The sequence below is a fragment of the Trachemys scripta genome, chromosome 4 (genome assembly GCF_013100865.1).
Source record: "Trachemys scripta elegans isolate TJP31775 chromosome 4, CAS_Tse_1.0, whole genome shotgun sequence".
NCBI classification, from domain to species: Eukaryota; Metazoa; Chordata; order Testudines; family Emydidae; genus Trachemys; species Trachemys scripta.
In genome coordinates, this window is record NC_048301.1 from 59,601,460 (window position 1) to 59,622,140 (window position 20,681).

The window sequence follows — 20,681 nt, forward strand, 5'->3', positions numbered from 1 at the left end:
GACTTTTTGTGCACCTTTAGGCACCAGAAAACAAGTATAATATTAAGCATACATATTTGTAGGACATTTCTGAAAATCATTATACAGTATTTATAATAAAATAGTTAAATATATCTTCTTTAATCTTGAGGGCATGATTACTGGTCTGTTGCAACAGAGCAAATGGCTGTTATTTAATATGTAAAGAATTTTTAGCTTTGAATTGAATTAAGTCAAAGGAAATGCCTGCTATTCCTGTAGCATCACCCTATACAAAATGAAGACAATGTTAATGAGTAAAAACTATACAGAATTAACTTAAACTTATAGGACTGCCATTTTTGTTGTTGAATTTGCTTGTTTTGACAAAGAGCAGAATACACTTCAGTTGCTCAGATGAGCTGTTTCTATCCCTTCAGACACAAACTCTGTTTGTTTCCCTTGCACTACTGCCAAGTTCTCAGATATATACATTGTCTTGAAATGATCAATTACCAGTGTCACATAACTTGCACCACAGGCTTCGGTGTCCAATATAACAAGCCCAGAACTAAGGTGCATATCGCCTCTGCTGATTTGATCTCCTGCTGTATTTTAGTTAAAAGAAAACCTGCCTTGCAGGGTTAATTTATCGGTGATGCCCATGGGAATGTCTGCCAGCGTGGAGCAGGTATTGAGTCGCGAGGCCTTGCGGGACATGATGCTGGACCTCTTCTTGTGATGGCAAAAATAGTTACTAACATGGAATCTGAATTTGTCGTGGAGCGAGGCGTAGATGAAAGGGTTATAACAGGCAGAGCTCATGGCAATCAAGTGACATGACACTTGAATGACATTCACATACCTCTTGTCCAAGATGGTGAACTCCTCGTCTACATCTCTGATGAGGTTCACCACCTGCAGAGGTAGCCAGCAGACAGCAAAGCACATGACTGAAATAATGAGAACCCGGAAGGTCTTTCGCTTTTTATTGGTCCATTTCTCTTGGTTGTGGTAGGCAGCCCCTGGGACATTCCTCTTCCTGAGGCGATAAGAAATGGCACAGTAGGAGATAGACACTGCAGAAAGTGGGAGCATGTAGGACAAAAGGAGCATTGAGCATGAGTACAGCAACCTTTCTTTCTCTTGGTGCTTCCAGAATTCTTCACAGATGAACATGTCATGGCCAATCTTGTTGAGATCCAGATAATGAGTGTGCATGGATGTAGGCACAGAAATCACAATGGAGAGTAACCAAATGAAGGCCACTATGTAGACACAGGACTTGCGGCTTAGCCTTTTGCGAATGGGGTAAGCAACAACGATATATCTGTCCACTGCAATAGCTGTGAGGGACAGCACAGACACAAATACAGTGGCAGTCTGCATCAAGGTGACAAAGTAACACATGAACACCCCAAAGAGCCAGCCCCGGATCTCAAAGGCATAGGATGCAGTCAGTGGGACGCAGAAAATGCACATGATCAGGTCAGCTGCAGCCAGGTTTCCAATAAGGAAGTTAGTGGTGCTGTGCAGTTTTTTGGTGACAACTATAAGGAGAATGAGGAGCAAGTTGCCAGTGCAAGCCACAGCCACCAGAGTGGCATAGAGGGGAATGAAGAGGGGCTTCAGGTCAAAGAGGAGGTCAAGGCCAGTGAACACAGGGATCGAACTGTTCTTCAAAGAGTTGTTTGGTAGTTGGCCCTGTGCCATGTTGAGTTTCACATCTGATGACTGTTACTTATCCTTGCCTTAAACAAATTCAAACAGGGAAAGCTTGTTAGTGCTAAAGAAAAGGGTGGTTTTGTTTGTTTATCAATTTCTGCCACAGGAGGTCACCTGACTTCAAGGCCCAGATGCTCAGCTGCAGCCCAGGAGCCTATAGGCTGTGGTCCAAAGAGGGCTTACCTTTGTATTTCCCTGATTTTGGGCTAGCTGCATACCTGGAAGGTCTCCTGGAATATGTTAGAATAGCCCAAATGCTGCTGTGGACTATATTGGCTGCCAATGGCCCTAAGGGCCTGTTATGGCACCAAGGATTCACCAAAGTGCAGGGAAGCCACAGCCACCCATCTTTTCCTCTGGCTTCAGGGGCTTGGGTGGCATGGGAGTCAGTAGCATAGCTAGTGGGGTGCAGGGGAAGCAGCCGCTTCCCGTCAGCAAATTTGCCAAAAGCAGCGCCTTTCCAAAGGCGGCCGGAGGAGTGAGGGGGGGCGCAGGCTGGCTGCCCACAGCGCAGCTGGCAGCCATGGGGGGGGGGGCGGCGGGTGCACGGCCCGAGGAGTGGGAGGAGGATCCATTCCATGTTTCACCTCTGACCCCTACCTTTATCATGGGCCAAACCGAAAGCTAAAAAAAATAAAATGGCTCCAGTCATCACATCCTTACTCTGAATTATGTATTGCTTGGCTGGTATACACAGTATCTCAGTTGTAGGCTGAGAGAGCAACATAGAAGGTTTGTGTGGGCATCTGATGAACAAATGTGGTTTGGGTGGGCGGCGAGCGTGCAGCCGGAGGAGCGGGGGGGCGCGGCCGGAGGAGCGGGGGGGCACAGCCACGGCCAGAGGAGCAGGGGAGGGCTGTGGGGGGGAGCACAGCAGGGCCGGAGGGGCCGTGGGGGGGAGGGGCGGGGCGGCCAGAGGAGGAGCGAGCCACGGGGGGCGTGGCCAGAGGAGGAGCCAAGGGGGGGGCGCCTTTTCTATGTTTGCTTCCCCTCCTCTTAGAAGCTGGCTACGCCACTGATGGGAGTCACCACAGCACAGGAGGATCCCCCCACACTGGGATGATCCTTCCAATGCTGGCTACATCATCTTTAGGGTTCCTTTATGCTGGTGGTGCAGTGCCAAGCAGCTAGAACCTGGAGAAAGAGTCAGGTTCCGAATGTGTATCTTGCCTGTTCCCTTCTACTCACTCCCAACTAGGGCATATGCCTAAGAGGCTCTTTCCACCTATGGAAGTGAGCCTGTCTGAGCTGCTGTCATAAGATTTTCATCTCTCAGTGTACTGGGAGTTTCCATTTGATCTGTATGTCCACCCTACTTATTATTGTTTGCTGCATTGCCATAGCACCCGGGGGCTCCAGGTGCATTGCACTAGGCACTGTACAAACATGTAACAAACAGGATGGTCCCTGCCCCAAAGAGCTACAACCCAAGAACCTGACTGTCAGGGCCCTCGTTCCAAATAGAAATAGCTCAGTCCCTTACTAGCTCTAACGTATTTATCCTCACAACACCTTTGTGAGGTAGGGAGGTACTATTATTATCTCTATTGTTCAGTTGGGGAATTGAAGCACAAAGGGGCTAAGTGACTTGCCCAAGGTCATGCAAGAAGACTAGCAAAGCAGAGAACTGAACCAGATCTATCTACCATGTCCTTGGCTAGTGTTCTAACCACATGACCATCCTTCCTCATCCTTGGTGGTGCAAAGGACCTTAAATTAGGTGTTGCACTGCCACAGTGGTGTAAATGAAAATCAGGCTCTAAGTATTTCAGATGTTAACTGCACCTGATCTGCCAGGAAGTGGCACTTAGCAATGTGACTGAGACAATGAACATACCACCCTCAGAGCCCACTAGAGGGTGAGAAAGAGTAGTCCAAAATATTACTCCCATCTCGCTCTTCTCTCAAGCAAAGCAATGTACTATAAACTGTAACACTGGCTGGCTTTAAAGACAGTATCTGTCATTTTAAAAATTGTTCGAAGAGGAAAGACACAAAGATTAACTTTGGAAAGGACAAAGAACTTGAAACAATTGTCAAAACAGATAAATATGACCGGTCAGCTCATGCTAAATCTCTGAACATAATCCAGTTTGTCACTACTGTTTCACTCAGAGCAGCTTGTTATACTTTTGTCACTCAGACAGTCTGTCGGTCATTCAGAGAATCAGATCTCTAGAGCAGTGGTTCTCAAGCACGGGTACATCAACTCATCTAGACATTTGCCTAGTTTTACAAAGGCACGGTGGCACAGGCAGCCCCGGTGCACCAGGCGGCAGCACTCCCGGTCCTGGTGCTCCAGGAGGCCAGGTGGGGTGGCCAGCCCCAGTGCTCCAGGTGGCATGGCCACAGCACCAGCCCCTGACTCCCTGCGGGAGGCAGGGCAGCCAGCCTTGGCCAGACAAGGCAGAGCACTGGGAACTGCAGGAGGGGGTCTGGCCTGGGGGCGGAGCATGGGCGGGCCTACACTAGGCTGTTTGGAAAGGCACAGTCTATGATATCCACCGCCCGTGGGTGAAACTTGGGGGTACTCAAGACATAACAGCCTCCTGAAAGGGGTACAGTAGTCTGGAAAGGTTGAGAACCACTGCTCTGGAGTTGCATTTTATTGTCTCCTCTCCCAGTTCTACTCCCCTATACCCAACCTTCCGCTCTAATCCAGTCTGTCTCCCTCAGTCCTGTCTCTTCATTCCAGTTGCGCCTCTGACATCATTTTATTAACCTACCACCATTTCAAACTCAACATGGTGAAAAACAGAACTTCTCATCCTTCCTCCCAATCCCTTTCCACTGTCGTCTTCATCTTGCAGTCATGTAAGCTTGTCAGCAATTCCTCTCTCTTCTTCTCAATCCATAGCCAGATTCTCACTAAATCATGCTGTTTCTTCCTTGAAAATACCTCTAAAATGTGTCCTTTCCTTTCCACCCCATCCACTAAACTCCTTGTCTAAACTTTGGGAATCTTTCCCTTTAACTACAACAACTTCCTCCTTTCTGGCCTCTGCTTCTCATCTCTCCCCATCCCCAGTTCACCCAAATTGCTTCTGTTAAGATCATCTTCCTCTCCAAATACTTAGACCATAGGGCCTGATTCTCCCTGGCCCTGAACCTTGTGCAGTAATCTACACCAGTGCCAAGTGCCCGTGAAATGTTACCATTCTGCATTGGTGGTGATGTTTTGCACGCACTGTGCACTAACATGAACTCTTGTACAAGGTGAAGGGCAATGGAGAATCAGACTCCATCTCACTCCCCTCTAGGAATCTCTTCATTAGTTTCCTCTTGTCTTCCTTGTGAAGTTCAAGTTTTTCATCCTCCCTTTCCAGCCTTTGAACAGCTCTGACCCCTTCTCCCATGTACCAGTTACACCAATTTGTTCATTACCCTTTTATTTTACAGTTTACGTATACTTTTGGTTTTAATCATAAATACCTATTTTCTCTTTAGAGAAATCCTCTTAAGAGATGGGAATATTACTGGCCTTTTTGTAAAGCTTGAGGAGCTCATTCTGATCTCACACTGGAGTCAGTCAGGAGTAATTCCATTGACACTAATGGAAGTACATCAGTGTTTAAACTGGTGTGAAATCAGAATCAAATCCTGAGACTTTTAGAGTAGGAGAAAGAGAATTTCTACAGACCTATGGGGGCATATTCTACACTGAGACTCATACACACAGCTTGCTGTACATTGAGATGAAAATATACCTCATTCCTCCAATGAAAATACAGTAAATATTGCTCTGGAAGGATTGGGGTGTGTATAAGCAGGTATTAGTGACTTTCCGCACAGTCCCTCCAGTGTTCAAAAACACTTTCTCTAGAAATATACCTAAGTCAATGCTAGTCCAGGAGATGGAGGCTCCAATGTCACACTCTTAAGAGTTTTTTGTCATGAGAGGAGCACTGGCATCAACTCAGCACTGGCTCAGAAAATGATCTGTGATCAGTTCATTACTTACATAAGGGAGGAAGGGGATTTTCTTTCACTTACTTACATTTCGAACATATCACACTAAAACTGGAAATTCTATTGGTCTTTTGTCATGGTCCATGTTGACCTGTGTAAACACAAATCAGAGTTTAAATATAGCTCAGGGTTACAAACCATATTGATTTGAATGTAACTAATATGATTAATTCACAGAGAGTTTTCTTCACCAAAAAAGATCCCTTTTGGTTGCCGTTAGTGGTATGGTTATTTTAGTGCTTATTTTGTACTGATGCTCTATAAAATAAAATCAGCAGAAGTGGAGGAATGGGTACATTCATGTATGTGTCCATCCCACTTACATCTCAATCATTCATGTATTTCTCATTTTATTATGTGTTGCCATGGATATCTCATTTAGTCATGTTTATCTCACACAGCGAATAAGCTTGTGCTCCTGTATAGCTCATTCAATCATGTATACCCTCGTGGAAAAGTCTCATACAATGTAATAAGAATAAAATCAATAAGATTCTGTAGAAATGTGATAGAATTATACAAAAATTACTCCAAAAAGCTAATAGAAAAATGTATCCTTTTAATAGGTTTGTTTTTAATCATCCCATAGAATTCTATTGCAGGGATATTATTCTATATTCAAGTCCACAAATGTTCCCAAAAGACCTATAAAATTATTAATTCAAGAGGACTTTTCCATAAGAACATGTCTTCCCTTTACATATCATTACCAGGGCCAGCTCCAGGCACCAGCTTAACAAGCAGGTGCTTGGGGCGGCCAAGGGAGAGGGGCGGCACCTGCAGCAATTCAGGGGCAGCAGGTCTCTCGTTCCCTCTAGGAGTGAAGGACCTGCCGCTGAACTGCCGCCGCCGATCGCGGCTTTTTTTTTTTTTTTTGCTTGGGGTGGCAGAAATGCTGGAGCCGGCCCTGATCGTTACATTACCACTGTATCATTACCCTTGGTAGATTATCTTCTCTACAGGTTCTTCTCATGGACTACTGGTTCTCCAGTGCTTTCATCCTTAATGATTCAGACTGCAATCCAGCCTTTTAGCAAGTAGCAATAATAGGATGCTCTCACCTTTGACAGTTATGGATGTTTTTTGTCCTCTCTATGTTATATGGATTTGGCACCTTAGGGACATCAAATGTACAAAGCTTCAGGGACAAGAAAGCTATCAAATGTACAAAGCTATCAGGGACCGTCCAGACCGCAGCCGCGGCACCGCAGCCACGCCGCCGCTGCTCACCGCTTCCTGGGGCAGCTCCTGGTGCCCGCCCGCCGGCAGGAGCACCGCGTGCTGCAGGGGCGGGGCTTGCAGGCACTGGGAGTGGGCAGAGAGCCTTCCGCCTCCCCCCACCCAACCCGACCCGCAACCCTAGGAGCCAGGGGGACCAGCCTGCTGGATGCTTCCTGGAATGGGAGCCACCCCAGGTGAGCACTGCCGGGACTCCCTACCTTGCCCCCTGGCAGGTCCCTTTGGCTCTTAGGGCGTGGGGGCTCTGCGTGCTGTCAGTGCCTGCAAGCCCTGCTCCGCGGCTCTGGGAGCTCCCATTGGTACTTTTCCTGGCCAATGGGAGCCACGGAGCTCGCGCTTGTGGCGGGCGCAGCATCTGGAAAGTCTGGAGACTCCCTTCGCCGCTCTCACCCTAGGTGCCAGAGACCTCCCAGCAGGGCTGGTGAGTGCAGCCAGGGAAGAGGGAAGGGTGTGATGGAGTGAGTGTCTGGGAGGTGTGTGCGGGGTGCTGGGCTGTGAGGATGTGGAGGGCGCTGAGCAGTGGGGGAGGTTTGTGTGTTTTGGGGTGGTAGACAGTGGGTGCCTGCTGGGGGGTGCTGGGCAGTGGGGGAGATCTGTGTGTGTCAGGGCACTGGGCAGTGCGGGTCTATGTGGGGCACTGTGTAGTTGTGGTGGTGGGGCTGTGGGGAAGGGCATTCAGAGAGAGGAAAGGAGAGAGGGAGGGGAAATCTGTGCGTATTGGGAAACTAGTGAGTGGGGTGTTCTGTGTGGGGTGCTGGGCAGCTGTGGTGGGGCTGTGGGCGGGGGTGTGTGCACAGCACTGTGCATTTGTGGTGGAAGGGTTGTAGGGGGGCTCTGGGCATAGTGGATCCAGGGGGCGCTGGGCAGGGGAGCTGTGTGGTGCAGCATGGGCCCACCCTCAACAGGAAGGGGCACGCTGGTAGCACAGGGCCAGACGGACCAGTGTGCCTCTGGTTCCAGTCGGGGCTGTGCACCTGTGTCTGTCTGTCTGTTTCCCTCCCCTGCGCACCCCCCTCCCCCGCTCGACCAATGTGTCCTGATATTTCGCTCTTGCGATCTGGTCACCCTTATATCTCACTAAATAAAACAGGCACTCAGCTAGGGCAAGAAGACAACCCATGCTTTAATTTCAGTAAGACTCCTCCACTCCATAAATAAAACTAAGAGGAGAATGGTTTAGTAAATTTGTGGACTTAAACTACACCAATATAGGTATCTTTATACCTGATAGTTGCAATGGCTTCACTAGATCTGTGTGTACACTCGGGAATAGCCTTGCCAGTAGCCAGTGTAGCTGCACTGCTTCAGACCTCCTAATTGTCAATAAAGGCAAACTGAGGTTTGCACTAGGGTTTATCCCTGCTTCAGGCATGTCCTTGCCTATGCTTAGGGGTCGGGATCGGTGCAACTACACTACAGTACAGACAAGGCATAGGCTGGGGATTTTATATTTTGAATGTCTGTACTATCATTCCAATTTTCATGCAATATGTTACTCAGTTATTTCTATTGTGTACTGAGAGATTCTTTTTGTATGATATTTAAGTGTTCAGGTTGGATGGATTTAACTTTGTTTGTTTGTTTTCCTTTTCCGACATAAAACCAATTATTCCGCCACTGAAGATTGTTTAACATTTCCCATGGGATTAATGTTGTTACATCTCACCTGATATTAGATTGAAAGAAAGATTTTATTATCATCTCAATGAGATAGTTGAAGGCCCAGAGTTTTAAAAGTATTTAGGCATTGCTCCACTCAGCCTAAGGAGCCTAAGTCTCATTTTCAGAAGTAACATAGGCACTATGGGCTAGATTTAGGTCCGTAAGTGCCACTTTAGGTGCCAAAGTCTAAAATTTAGATTCTCAAAACCCCCACTCAGCCGCCACCTAGGCCTAAAGGGGGCTAACGTCCCTAAGCGCCCAAGTTTTTGCCACACAGTGTGCACACCGCCAGTGCAACCACAGCCATATGCATGGTGCACATGATGTTTGCAATTGCTGTGTTGGCACATGTGAGGTTGCAGTCACCGTGTCGCACATGGGAGTCACAACACCTCTCAGGTTTGACCCTGCAGCCTCTTCATCATGACGGAGGGGTGGTGGGGTCAAAATTGAAAGAGTGGTGTTGCAATCTGGCACATGAGGGGTAGAGGGGGAGGTCATAGCACTACTCAGTTTTGGTCCTGTGTCATTCCCCCATCATTTAGCAATGCAGCAGAGCCAAAACTGAGCAGTGCTACAACACGCAAACCCTTGTGCACCAGCTCACAATGCCACTCATCCAGTGTTGGCCCTGCCGCCCCTCTATCATGAAGAGGCTGTGAGGCCAAACCTGAGCAGTGCTGCAACTCCCACCTGGTGCTCCTGCTCTTCTCAGCACTGGAAAGCAGGATGGACCTGAGGCTCGCAAGCTGGGAAGGGTAGGAGTAGGGATCAGGATGGGGGAGGCAGAGGATGGCAAGGGGGGCTCCCTGGGCTGAGGCTCCTGGAAAGGGATGGGTGTAGGGTCTCGGGTTGGAGGGGTCAGGCTGGTGAAGGGTTTTTGCACCCTTGTATGTAGCTGCCTATGTTCTGATGCCCAGGTGCCTAGCTCATGCCTAAGCCCCAGTGGGATCCTCAAACGAGGACCCCCACCTATCTCTCCTCAAGGGCCTGGGCTGGTAGACATGTTCACAGTACTCCTACCAGATTGGGCCTCACACAAAACACAGATGGAGGAAGAGGTGGTGCTGCCCTCCAATGACCTTAATCCAGTGGTTAGAACACTCACAAAATCCCTATTGCCTAATTGCTCATTGTAAAGTCCCATGACCTGACGTATCGTCTAGGAGGGTTGTTTGCAATGATGGGAGAATGGAGGGAAAATAATGAAGAAGACAAAATGTAAATGTCTACATCTAGGAACAAAGAACGTAGGCCATACTTGCCCGGTAGGAGATTCAACCTGGGGAAGTAGTGACTCTGAAAAAGATTTGTGGGTCCTCATGGATAATCATCTGAATGTGAGCTCCCAATGTAACACTGTAGCCAAAAGAGCTAATTTATGCATAAACAAATGAATCTCAAGGAGGAATAAAGAGATTATTTTACCTCTGTATTTGGCACTGTTCTGACCACTGCTGGAATAGTGTGTCCAGTTCTGGTGGCTGCAATTCAAGAAGGTTGTTGATAAATTGGAGAGGGTTCAGAGAAGAGCCACAAAAATGAAGAAAGGACTAGAAAATATGCCTTATAGTGATAGACTCAAAGAACTCAATCTATTTAGCTTCACAGAGAGAAGGTTAAAGGGTGACTTGATTACAGTCCGAGGGATTTTTGTTTTTTATTTTAGAGCAAGTATTCAGCCTTTGAGCTTCCCAGCCACTTCCTGCCTGAAGGAGTGCATCTTTGCTTGCATGTGTTTCCGCCTCTTTGATCAACCCTAGGAGTCCAGACAGTGGCTCATACACACACTATAAATTGGGAGAAAGTATTTTAATAATGGAGTCCTCAGTCTAGCAGAGAAAGCTATAACATGATCCAGTGGCTGGAAGTTGAAGCTAGACAAATTCTGACTGGAAATAAGGTGTACAAATCTTTTACAGTGAGAGTAATTAAGCATTGGAACACATTGCCAAGGGTCATGGCGGATTCTCCATCACTGGTAATTTTTAAATCACGTTGGGATGTTTTTATAAAAGATTTGCTCTAGGAATTTTGGGGGGCAGGGAAGTTCTGTGGCCTGTGTTTTACGGGACGTTGGACTAGATGATCACAATGCTCCCTTCTGGCCTTGGAATCTATCAGTCTGTGAAATGAAGAATTTACATACTTGAATGTTTAGTGGGTCTGCTTTGGGGATGAGGGAGCAGTATAATCTGGAAGAAACATTTGTGTACAAAACGGGGGGAAAGATGTAGGGCCTGATTCTTTGTAGCAATCTGCCTCTTGTGCACTGCAGGAGCAGAAAGTTAATGCAGATGGTCCCATGGGAATACCAGAAAGCAGAGGGCCTCCCTAGCCAGCATAAGGGATGTGGAAGAGGAGCGGAGGTGGGGAGAGAAGACATGGCTAGAGAACATTCTCTGCTCCCCACAGGCTATTAGAGGCCATGAAAAGCAGAGCAAATCAGAGCAGCCCTGAAAGAAATAAAGCAGATATCAAACCCTTTCTGAATCTAATCTCTTGTGATAACTGGGTTGTAATGGATCCCCTGACTTGGTAATGGTTGGTTGGTAGATGGGCCCTTAGTGGTTTGCTTTCCTGTTTTGGTTACCTTAGGGGTCTGAATAAGGCCAAGGTGGAGCATGATGTTAAGGCCATTCTCTGAGGCAGATAATGTATGAATGTCCCTCCTATGGCACCAAGTCTCCATGCAGCCATCCTGGTCTGTTCCTTTTTCAATCAGGTTTTCTCTCTCAGGTAGAAAATGGGACTCCCAACCTGCCCGGTGTGGCTAAAGCTGGCGAGATAGTAGGTCAGGCAAGAGTTTTGCCCCAGAGTGTGGGAAATGGGATGGCAATGCTGGGTATAGTTAGGGCATTTAATGCCTCTCTCTCATACAGCTGCAGCTTTATGAAGCCAAAGGGGGTCTAGAGCTTTTGAACCTCAGTGGAGTAATTTTGGTCTATAAATGCTTTTCTTGCCACCAGACCTTTCCTCCAAGCTGTCTGGCTTCACATGGGAGATGTCTAGAAGTATTAATACAATGGAAGGGAGGTCAGAGGTTGTATGATAACCCCACAACAAACTATCCTGGTCATAAAAATCCTCTATCACCAAACATAGAAAGTGTAGCAAGTGCCACCCAAACCTCAAGACAAGAATAAGGGGGCTGTCACTCTTACAACTAAAGAGAGATTTTCTGAAGCATTATAAAAATAACTGGAAAATGCGTTTACTCAACATTTGTTAAGCATAAATTTTAACTGCCTAAACAACATGTAAATACTTGAGAGAAATACTAAGGACAGTTTGCTTGAGAAATGTTAAATATGCAGTTTGATTTGGTAGAGAGGGTTATTGAATGAGTGCTCATTGCACTTTTTGGGTGTGTCTACACTAATTTAAAAGGTGTTTGATCATGACCAGCTAACATGTCTATAAAGATGTTAAACCCTGCCTACAGTAGCTGACAAGTAGTATCTACAACATCTTATTTTTAAAAGTGTTACCTAACACTCAAAAAAATAAATAAACTTTGAGCCAAGTCTAGGTAGGACCTTCCTATGTTTGGTCCAAAATTGACAGTAGGCCTAGGATATTTTCAGCAAAAATGAATGAAGCTGAACATACTTTGTTTTCCTCCTTACTTCCCAGAATTCAATAGATACAGATGTTGCTCCAGCATGACCTGCTCTCCAAATCATCACATTTTCCCTCAATTCTTTTCTCCTCCGAGAACAATTGAGTGCTTTGTCTCTTTGAATACCTCAATCCTTCTCCTTGCAATGCACTGCTCTGCTTCCTCTCTGCAGGGCTGAAGGTATTTTTGGTTTTTATTTTAGAGAAAGTATTCAACCTTTGGGCTTCCCAGCCACTTCCTGCCTGAAGGAGTGCATCTTTGCTTACGTGCATTTCCACCTCTTTGATCAGCCCTAGGAGGCCAGAGAGTGGCTTATAGACACAGCTGCGGATGGGGAGGAGGAGTTGCCAGGTTGGCTTCTGCCTGGCAGAGTGTTTATCAGCAGCAGAGTTTTGTTTTTGTTGACGTTCCTATTTTCCTGTTGCCCAAGAACAAAGGAATTGCTCTGACTGAACTCTCAATAAGCCAAGAGAGGCCACATCCCGTGCTTTATTTCATCAGGCTCTGGTATCTGATGTTGCTGTTGTCTTTAGTCCTCTCCTGGCTTCCTTATTAGAAGGGTTTTGTAAATCAATCTAGTAACTCCAGGGATGTGGTATAATGAAATAATTAATTAAAGGGAGCAGAGACAGGTAGTTGCGCCTGGTTCCGTGAAACACCCAGTATGTGTGTGGATGGGTCATTTCACTGTGGTTAGATGATTCTCTCGGTACAGCACTGTGCATTGGTGGCTAGGCTACATCTCACAAAGGGAGGCCAGTATGGAAGTACTATAATTCCAATCTGGCTTGAGTCACCTTATCGATTGGGCTCCTGCCATGTTCATTAATATTATTTATATTCCCAAAGCACTTAGGAGCCCTAGTCATGCACTGGGACCCCATTTGTGCTAGGTGCTGTACAAACAGAACAGAAAGATGGTCCCTGCCCCCAAAGAGTTTGCAGCCTAAATAGATTGTAATATTTAATTCAACTCAACCCCTTTACTACAGAATGGAGATCAGTTTGATGCAACCATTGAGGAGTCTGGATTTCTCAGGGTCCAGCTGGGAACCTCAGGCATTTCCTGAGGTCTAATGACTCATTTATGTCAGTTCACACCATACTGTTCCGCTCTGCCACAACTCCACATGGGCGCCAAGGCAGAATATATTTAAATATCCAATCTGGGTGTAAGAGAACAGCCTGGGCTAGGAACTGCAATTTTCTCTTCCACTAGTGTCCTTTCCACCTGCTTAAACAATTGCTTTGAAGGCTCTCCAAATGGTAGAGACCAAAAACCAGTCCTGGGGAGGAAATATTTTTAAAAAGAGGACCCAAGAGTGCTCGCGGGAGACAATCAGCAGCCACGCTTGATGCAGATCGCTTCTCCACAAGCCCTAAAGTCTAGGCTTCTGCGTAACTAATTTTGATTTTAGCCAGCCAACAAAGTGTAGCAGGGAACCTTATTTAAGCCTAGTTAATGAATTCGGCCTAACACAGCAGACTGTCCCGCATTAAAGACAGTGTAAATGGGAGTTTACAGTATGGGGATTTGTAAAAGTCACTCACTCCCCTGGAAATTGCTTAAAACAGTTTTGCCCTCAAAGGGGAAAAATCTCTCTGTGGGTGCTGCGGGATTACAGCGAGCACAGTATGAAAACTGGTGTACGGGACAGACGAGCCTGAAGCCTGGTGCCCACTTTTATAAGAAGAAATTTCTTGGGGGAAGAGTGGAACCATCTACAGCTAGCAATAATTAAAAGGGGAGTTTGCTCCTTCAAACCCCAGCTTTGGTTATTTCAGAACTCTCGTAGAAAATACTGTATTCCTCACTCCTCACCTGGCATCCCGGCGGGATCGGCTGGGCTGCCTAAGGGCTGGGGCACACGCATCTCCCCCCTGAGCTTGTCTCTTCGAGCGAAATAAAGCAAGCACCGCTTTGCTACCTGGCTCCCGTTACAGAATGTTGTTGCTCTTAAGTGGTTTCCAAGGGGAAGTGAGACAGGGGCTCTACAAACAGGTGCCCACGGGAACCTATGGATGGCAGAAAGCGAGAGATCGCTGTTGGTGGAGTTATGAGAGACTCGTGCCAATCTGGAAGGCAAAATGAAGCAGCAATCCGGAGAGCTGCGGGAAAGGGTCAACAGCGGTTCCGCGTGGGAGGGCGGGGACCCGTTACAGCCTGGGGTAATGTAAAGCAAACTGGAGAGTAACTATGCACCATAACATGCACTGCACTCTGACACTTACTGAATCAAGCCGCTGGCTCGTCCCAGGTCCTCTGGTTGCGTTGGTGTTGGCGGCCACCTGCGAGGAGCGGGGGAGAAGTCTGCACAGCAGAACGTGGCTGGAGGGGCTGCTGTCGCACGGCAGAGAGCTGCGAAAGCCAGGCAGAGAGAGCTGGCCACTCGCTTCAGCCCCCGCCTTTCGACAAACTTCGCCCGGGGAGGTGGGTCTTGCAGACACAGGCTAGGGGATGAATCGTGACCGAAAAGCGTCTCCATTCCAAAGGGGCTGGGAACCCACGGGGTGCTGCAAAGTGCCCCCCCCCCTCCCGCCTGGAGAGAGGGCGGCTGGGGCTGTGTGGGAAGAGGTGACAGTTTAACAGAGGGGTTTCAATAGCTGGAGACTGTCACCGCCACAGCAGAGGGACTGGGGAACTGTGAGTTGCTGCCCATCCCCACGCCTTGGTCCTTCCCAACTTCAAGCCGAGATCTCGCTGGGGTCTCGGTGAGGCGCTGGGACCCAACCGCCCCCTTCCCCCGTCCCGGGAGCTGGCCGTTCCCCGTGGTGCTGAAGCCGATGGCTCTCGCGCTCCACCCTGTCTCTAACCAAGGGAGCAGCCACCGCCTCCTTCTCGGGGGACCTGCTCTCTGCTCTCCCTCCCCGCAAAGACACGTTTTCCTTCCCCCTTGATGCTGAAGGAAGGAGTCGGTGTGGCCAGAGGGAAACTCAAACTCAGAACCTGTTCAGGGAGCCCAAAGTAGCCCAGCTATTGCTGGTGCCCCCCGGACACCCAGCTCTCCACTCCCATGCAGAGCTAATGAGCCGGTCCCTGTAGATGTCGCTTTGTATTCTCTTAGCAGGAGACTTCTCTTGCTGCTTTCAGTGACTCCCCAGAAACATATCTGCAATTGGGGGGGAAGAGTCGGGGGTGGTGGTGTACGGTCGCACATTAGCCCTTGTTGCTGGAGAAAACTTCAAAACTTACCCACCGCTGGTTTCCAGCCCAAGGACCTGGAGATCACTGAAGACACGGCGGCGTGTCGTCTGGAAACCCCACGCTGTCCATTGGGAGTATAGGGCAGAGAAGCTGTTGTTCCAATTGTCACAGAGCAGATCTCTGGTGGCGCCTGATGTTCAGGTCTCGAAGGTGGGCTTGTTTGTTTTCAGATAGCCAGAAACTGTCCTTGAAAAAGACAAGTCTTCTTTGCGGGGCTTTGACCCTCTCTCCCCGATTAGGCACAGAGCTTGTGAACAGTTTGCCATCACAAGGGCATTTCTCAGAACTCTGAAGTAGAGACTCGCTTTGTGTATTCAGCCACAGCTCTCCCGATGGACACTGAAGACCTGACCTTCTTTCAGGAAGTGGGTGATGTGAGTGACAACAAACTAAGTAAATGTCTTCGTCCGTAGCAGCACACAAGGTAGAGATGTCTGTGGCGTTGCATCCGATAGAGAACTCCCCAAACACTGACAGTTCCAAAAGGAAGCTATGACGTAAAGAAAACTACGCAGGAGGAGTTTCCAGCCTGCAGTGAAAAGAATCTACACACACTGGGCTGAACCTTCGCTCCAGGTGAGCTCCACTTTGCTCAACTGGTGCGGGGGAAAGGTAGGTCTGGTTCAGATCCCAGCACAATTTAAGCACCCTCAGAACTTCTTTAACTAGGGGTATGTCTACACTACGAAATTAGGTCGAATTTATAGAAGCCGGTTTTATAGAAATCGGTTGTATACAGCCGATTGTGTGTGTCCCCACATAAAATGCTCTAAGTGCATGAAGTCGGCGGACCGCGTCCACAGTACCGAGGCTAGCGTCGACTTCCAGAGCATTGCACTATAGGTAGCTATCCCACAGTTCCCTCAGTCTCCGCAGCCCATTGGAATTCTGGGTTGAGATCCCAATGCCTGAATGATGCAAAACAGTGTCGCGGGGGGTTCTGGGTACATGTCATCAGGCACCTCCCCCTCCATCAGAGCAACGGCTGACAATCGATTCGCACCTTTTTACCTGGGTTACCTGTGCAGACAACATACCACGGCAAGCATGGAGCCCACTCAGCTAGGCTCAGCTCACTGTCACCATATATCCTCTGGGTGCCGGCAGACGTGGTACTGCATTGCTACACAGCAGCAGCTAATTGCCTTTTGGCAGTAGACGGTGCAGTATGACTGGTAGCCTTCATCGGCGATCTGGGTGCTGGCAGACGTGGGGCTGGCAGACGTGGGGCTGCATTGCACACAACAGCAGCCCCTTGTCTTTTGGTAGAAGATGGTATATTACGACTGGTATCCGTCGTCATCGTACTGCAGTGGCTGTCAATCATAGGCACCTGGGCAGTCTCGACGATGATGGCTATCAGTCGTAGTATTCTATTTTCTGCCAAGTGCCCAGTATTTTCTGCCAAGCACCCAGAAGATGCCGAGGGCTATCAGTCATGCTGAACGATAGTCTGCCAGCTTAAGATGTAAAAAATAGATTTGTTCTGTATTCATTTGCTTCCTCCTCCCTCCGTGAAATCAACGGCCTGCTAAACCCAGGGTTTTGAGTTTAATCTTTTGGGGGGGGGGGACATTCAGTTGTTTGTGTTTCTCCCTGATGCACAGCCACCTTTCTTGATTTTAATTCCCTGTACCTGTATGCCATGTCATCACTCGCCCCTCCCTCACTCCCTCCCTCCGTTCATCAGATACTAGTTTCGCGCCTTTTTTCAGACCAGATGCCATAGCACTGGGATCATGGAGCCCGCTCAGATCACCGCGGCAATTATGAGCAATATGAACACCACGCGTATTGTCCTAGAGTATATGCAGAGCCAGGACATGCCAAAGCAAAACCAGGACCAGCCGAGGAGGCGACAAGAGTGATGAGGAAATTGATATGGACATAGACCTCTCACAAAGTACAGGCCCCAGCAATGTGCAAATCATGGTGTTACTGGGGCAGGTTCATGCCGTGGAACGCCGATTCTGGGCCCGGGAAACAAGCACAGACTGGTGGGACCGCATCGTGCTGCAGGTGTGGGACGATTCCCAGTGGCTGCGAAATTTTCGCATGCGTAAGGGCACTTCCATGGAACTTTGTGACTTGCTTTCCCCTGCCCTGAAGCGCCAGAATACCAGGATGAGAGCAGCCCTCACAGTTGAGAAGTGAGTGGCGATAGCCCTGTGGAAGCTTGCAACGCCAAACAGCTACCGGTCAGTCGGGAATCAATTTGGAGTGGGCAAATCTACTGTGGGGGCTGCTGTGATCCAAGTTGCCAGGGCAATGAAAGACCTGGTGATATCAAGAGTAGTGACTCTGGGAAACGTGCAGGCCATAGTGGATGGTTTTGCTGAAATGGGATTCCCAAACTGTGGTGGGGCAATAGACGGAACCCATATCCCTATCTTGGCACCAGAGCACCAAGCCACCAAGTACATAAACCGCAAGGGGTACTTTTCAATGCTGCTGCAAGCCCTGGTGGATCACAAGGGATGTTTCACCAACATCAACGTGGGATGGCCGGGAAAGGTACATGATGCTCGCGTCTTCAGGAACTCTGGTCTGTTTCGAAAGCTGGAGGAAGGACTTTCTTCCCGGACCAAAAAATAACCATTGGTGATGTAGAAATGCCTATCGTTATCCTTGGGTACCCAGCCTACCCCTTAATGCTATGGCTCATGAAGCCATACACAGGCAGCCTGGACAGTAGTCAGGACCTGTTCAGCTACAGGCTGAGCAAGTGCCGAATGGTGGTGGAATGTGCATTTGGACGTTTAAAAGCGCGCTGCCGCAGCTTACTGACTCACTCAGACCTCAGCGAAAAGAATATCCCCATTGTTATTGCTGCTTGCTGTGCACTCCACAATATCTCTGAGAGTAAGGGGGAGACATTTATGGCGGGTTGGGAGGTTGAGGCACATCGCCTGGCCGCTGATTACGCGCAGCCAGACACCAACGCGGTTAGAAGAGCACAGCAGGGCGCGGTGCGCATCAGAGAAGCTTTGAAAATGAGTTTTGTGATTGGCCAGGCTATGGTGTGAGACTTCTGTTTGTTTCTCCTTGATGAACCCTCTGCCCCACCCGGTTCACTCTACTTCCCTGTAAACCAAAAACCCCACCCTCCCCTCCCCCTTCGAGCACCGCTTGCAGAGGCAATAAAGTTATTGTTACTTCACATTCATGCATTCTTTATTAATTCATCACACAACTAGGGGGATAATTGCCAAGGTAGCCCGGGATGAGTGGGGGAGGAGGGAAGGAGAAGGACACACTGCAGTTTAAAACTTTAACTCTTATTGAAGGCCAGCCTTCTGATGCTCGGGCAATCATCTGGGGTGGAGTGACTGGGTGGCCGGAGGCCCCCCCACCGTGTTCTTGGGCGTCTGGGTGAGGAGGCTATGGAACTTGGGGAGGAGGGCTGTTGGTTACACAGGGGCTGTAGCGGCGGTCTCTGCTCCTGACGCCTTTCCTGCAGCTCAACCATACGCTGGAGCATATCAGTTTGATGCTCCAGCAGCCGGAGCATCGACTCTTGCCTTCTGTCTGCAAGCTGACGCCACCTATCATCTTCAGCCCGCCAGTTGCTCTGTTCATCCCGCGATTCAGCCCGCCACCTCTCCTCTCGTTCATACTGTGCTTTTCTGTAGTCTGACCTTGACTGCCTCCACGCATTCTGCTGTGCTCTTTTAGCGTGGGAGGACATCATGTCATCCCGAGTCCGCCGTTTTCGCCTTCTAATCTTCACTAGCCTCTGTGAAGGAGAAACATTTGCCGCTGGTGGAGGAGAAGGGAGAGGTGGTTAAAAAAGACACATTTTAGAGAACAATGGATACACTCTTTCACGTTAAATTTTGCTGTTCACATTACACAGCACATGTGCTTTCGTTACAAGGTCGCATTTTTCCTCTTATATTGAGGGCCTGCCGGTTTGGTGTGAGAGATCACTCACACAGTGCCAGGCAACAGATTTCGGCTTGCAGGCAGCCATGGTAAGCCACAGTCTTTTGGCTTTTTTCACCTTCTTAACATGTGGGAATGGTTTCAAACAGTAGCGCCCTCATTTCCCATACCAAGCACCCGTTGGGTTGGCCATTTAAAATGGGTTTGCAATGTAAAAGGAGGGGCTGCAGTTCCCGGGTTAACATGAAGCACAAACCCAACTAACCACCCTCCCCCGCCAACACCCAATTCTCTGGGATGATCACTTCACCCCTCCAACCCACCGCGTGGCTAACAGCGGGGAACATTTCTGTTCAGCAGAGCAGGAACGGGCACTTCTGAATGTCCCCTTAATAAAATCACCCCATGTCAACCAGGTGACCGTGAATGATATCACTCTCCTGAGGATAGCAAAGAGCGATAAGGAATGGATGTTGTCTGCATGCCAGCAAACACCGGGACCATACGCTGCCATGCTTTGTTATGCAATGATTCCAGACTATGTGCTACTGGCCTGGCGTGGTAAAGTGTCCTACCATGGCGGACGGGATAAGGCAGCCCTCCCCAGAAACCTTTTGCAAAGGCTTTGGGAGTACATGAAGGAGAGCTTTCTGGAGATGTCCCTGGAGGATTTCCGCTCCATCCCCATACACGTTAACAGACTTTTCCAGTAGCTGTACTGGCCGCGATTGCCAAAGCAAATTAATCATTAATCATTAAACACGCTTGCTTTTAAACCATGTGTAATATTTACAAAGGTACACTCACCAGAGGTCCCCAGTGTGCCCTCAGGGTCTGGCAGCATGCCTTGGATGAGTTTGGGGGTTACTGGCTCCAGGTCCAGGGTGATAAACATATCCTGGCTGTTGGGGAAACCAGTTTCTCCGCTTTCTTGCTGCTGTGAGCTATCCACATTATCTTCATCCTCCTCTTCCTCGTACCCCGAACCCTCTTCCCTGTTTGTTTCTCCATTGACGGAGTCATAGCACACGGTTGGGGTAGTGGTGGCTGCACCCCCTAGCATGGCATGCAGCTCCGCGTAGAAGCGGCATGTTTGCGGCTGTGCCCCGGACCTTCCGTTTGCCTCTCTGGCTTTGTGGTAGGCTTGCCTTAGCTCCTTAATTTTCACACAGCACTGCTGTGCGTCCCTGTTATGGCCTCTGTCCTTCATGGCGTTGGAGACCTTTTCTAATATTTTGCCATTTCTTTTACTGCTACGGAGTTCAGCTAGCACTGATTCATCTCCCCATATGGCGAGCAGATCCCGTACCTCCCGTTCGGTCCATGCTGGAGCGCTTTTGTGATCCTGGGACTCCATCACGGTTACCTGTGCTGATGAGCTCTGAGTGGTCACCTGTGCTCTCCACGCTGGGCAAA

At 48.7% G+C, this 20,681-nt stretch overlaps 1 protein-coding gene across 1 annotated transcript; it reads right to left on the reverse strand.

Annotated features, from left to right (window-relative positions):
• Positions 1-278: 278 nt before the first annotated feature.
• Positions 279-1,671, reverse strand: LOC117877168 (prolactin-releasing peptide receptor-like). The gene has a single exon (XM_034770006.1). The coding sequence runs from the start codon at positions 1,669-1,671 to the stop codon at positions 574-576; it is 1,098 nt and encodes a 365-aa protein (XP_034625897.1). The 3' UTR covers positions 279-573.
• Positions 1,672-20,681: the final 19,010 nt, after the last annotated feature.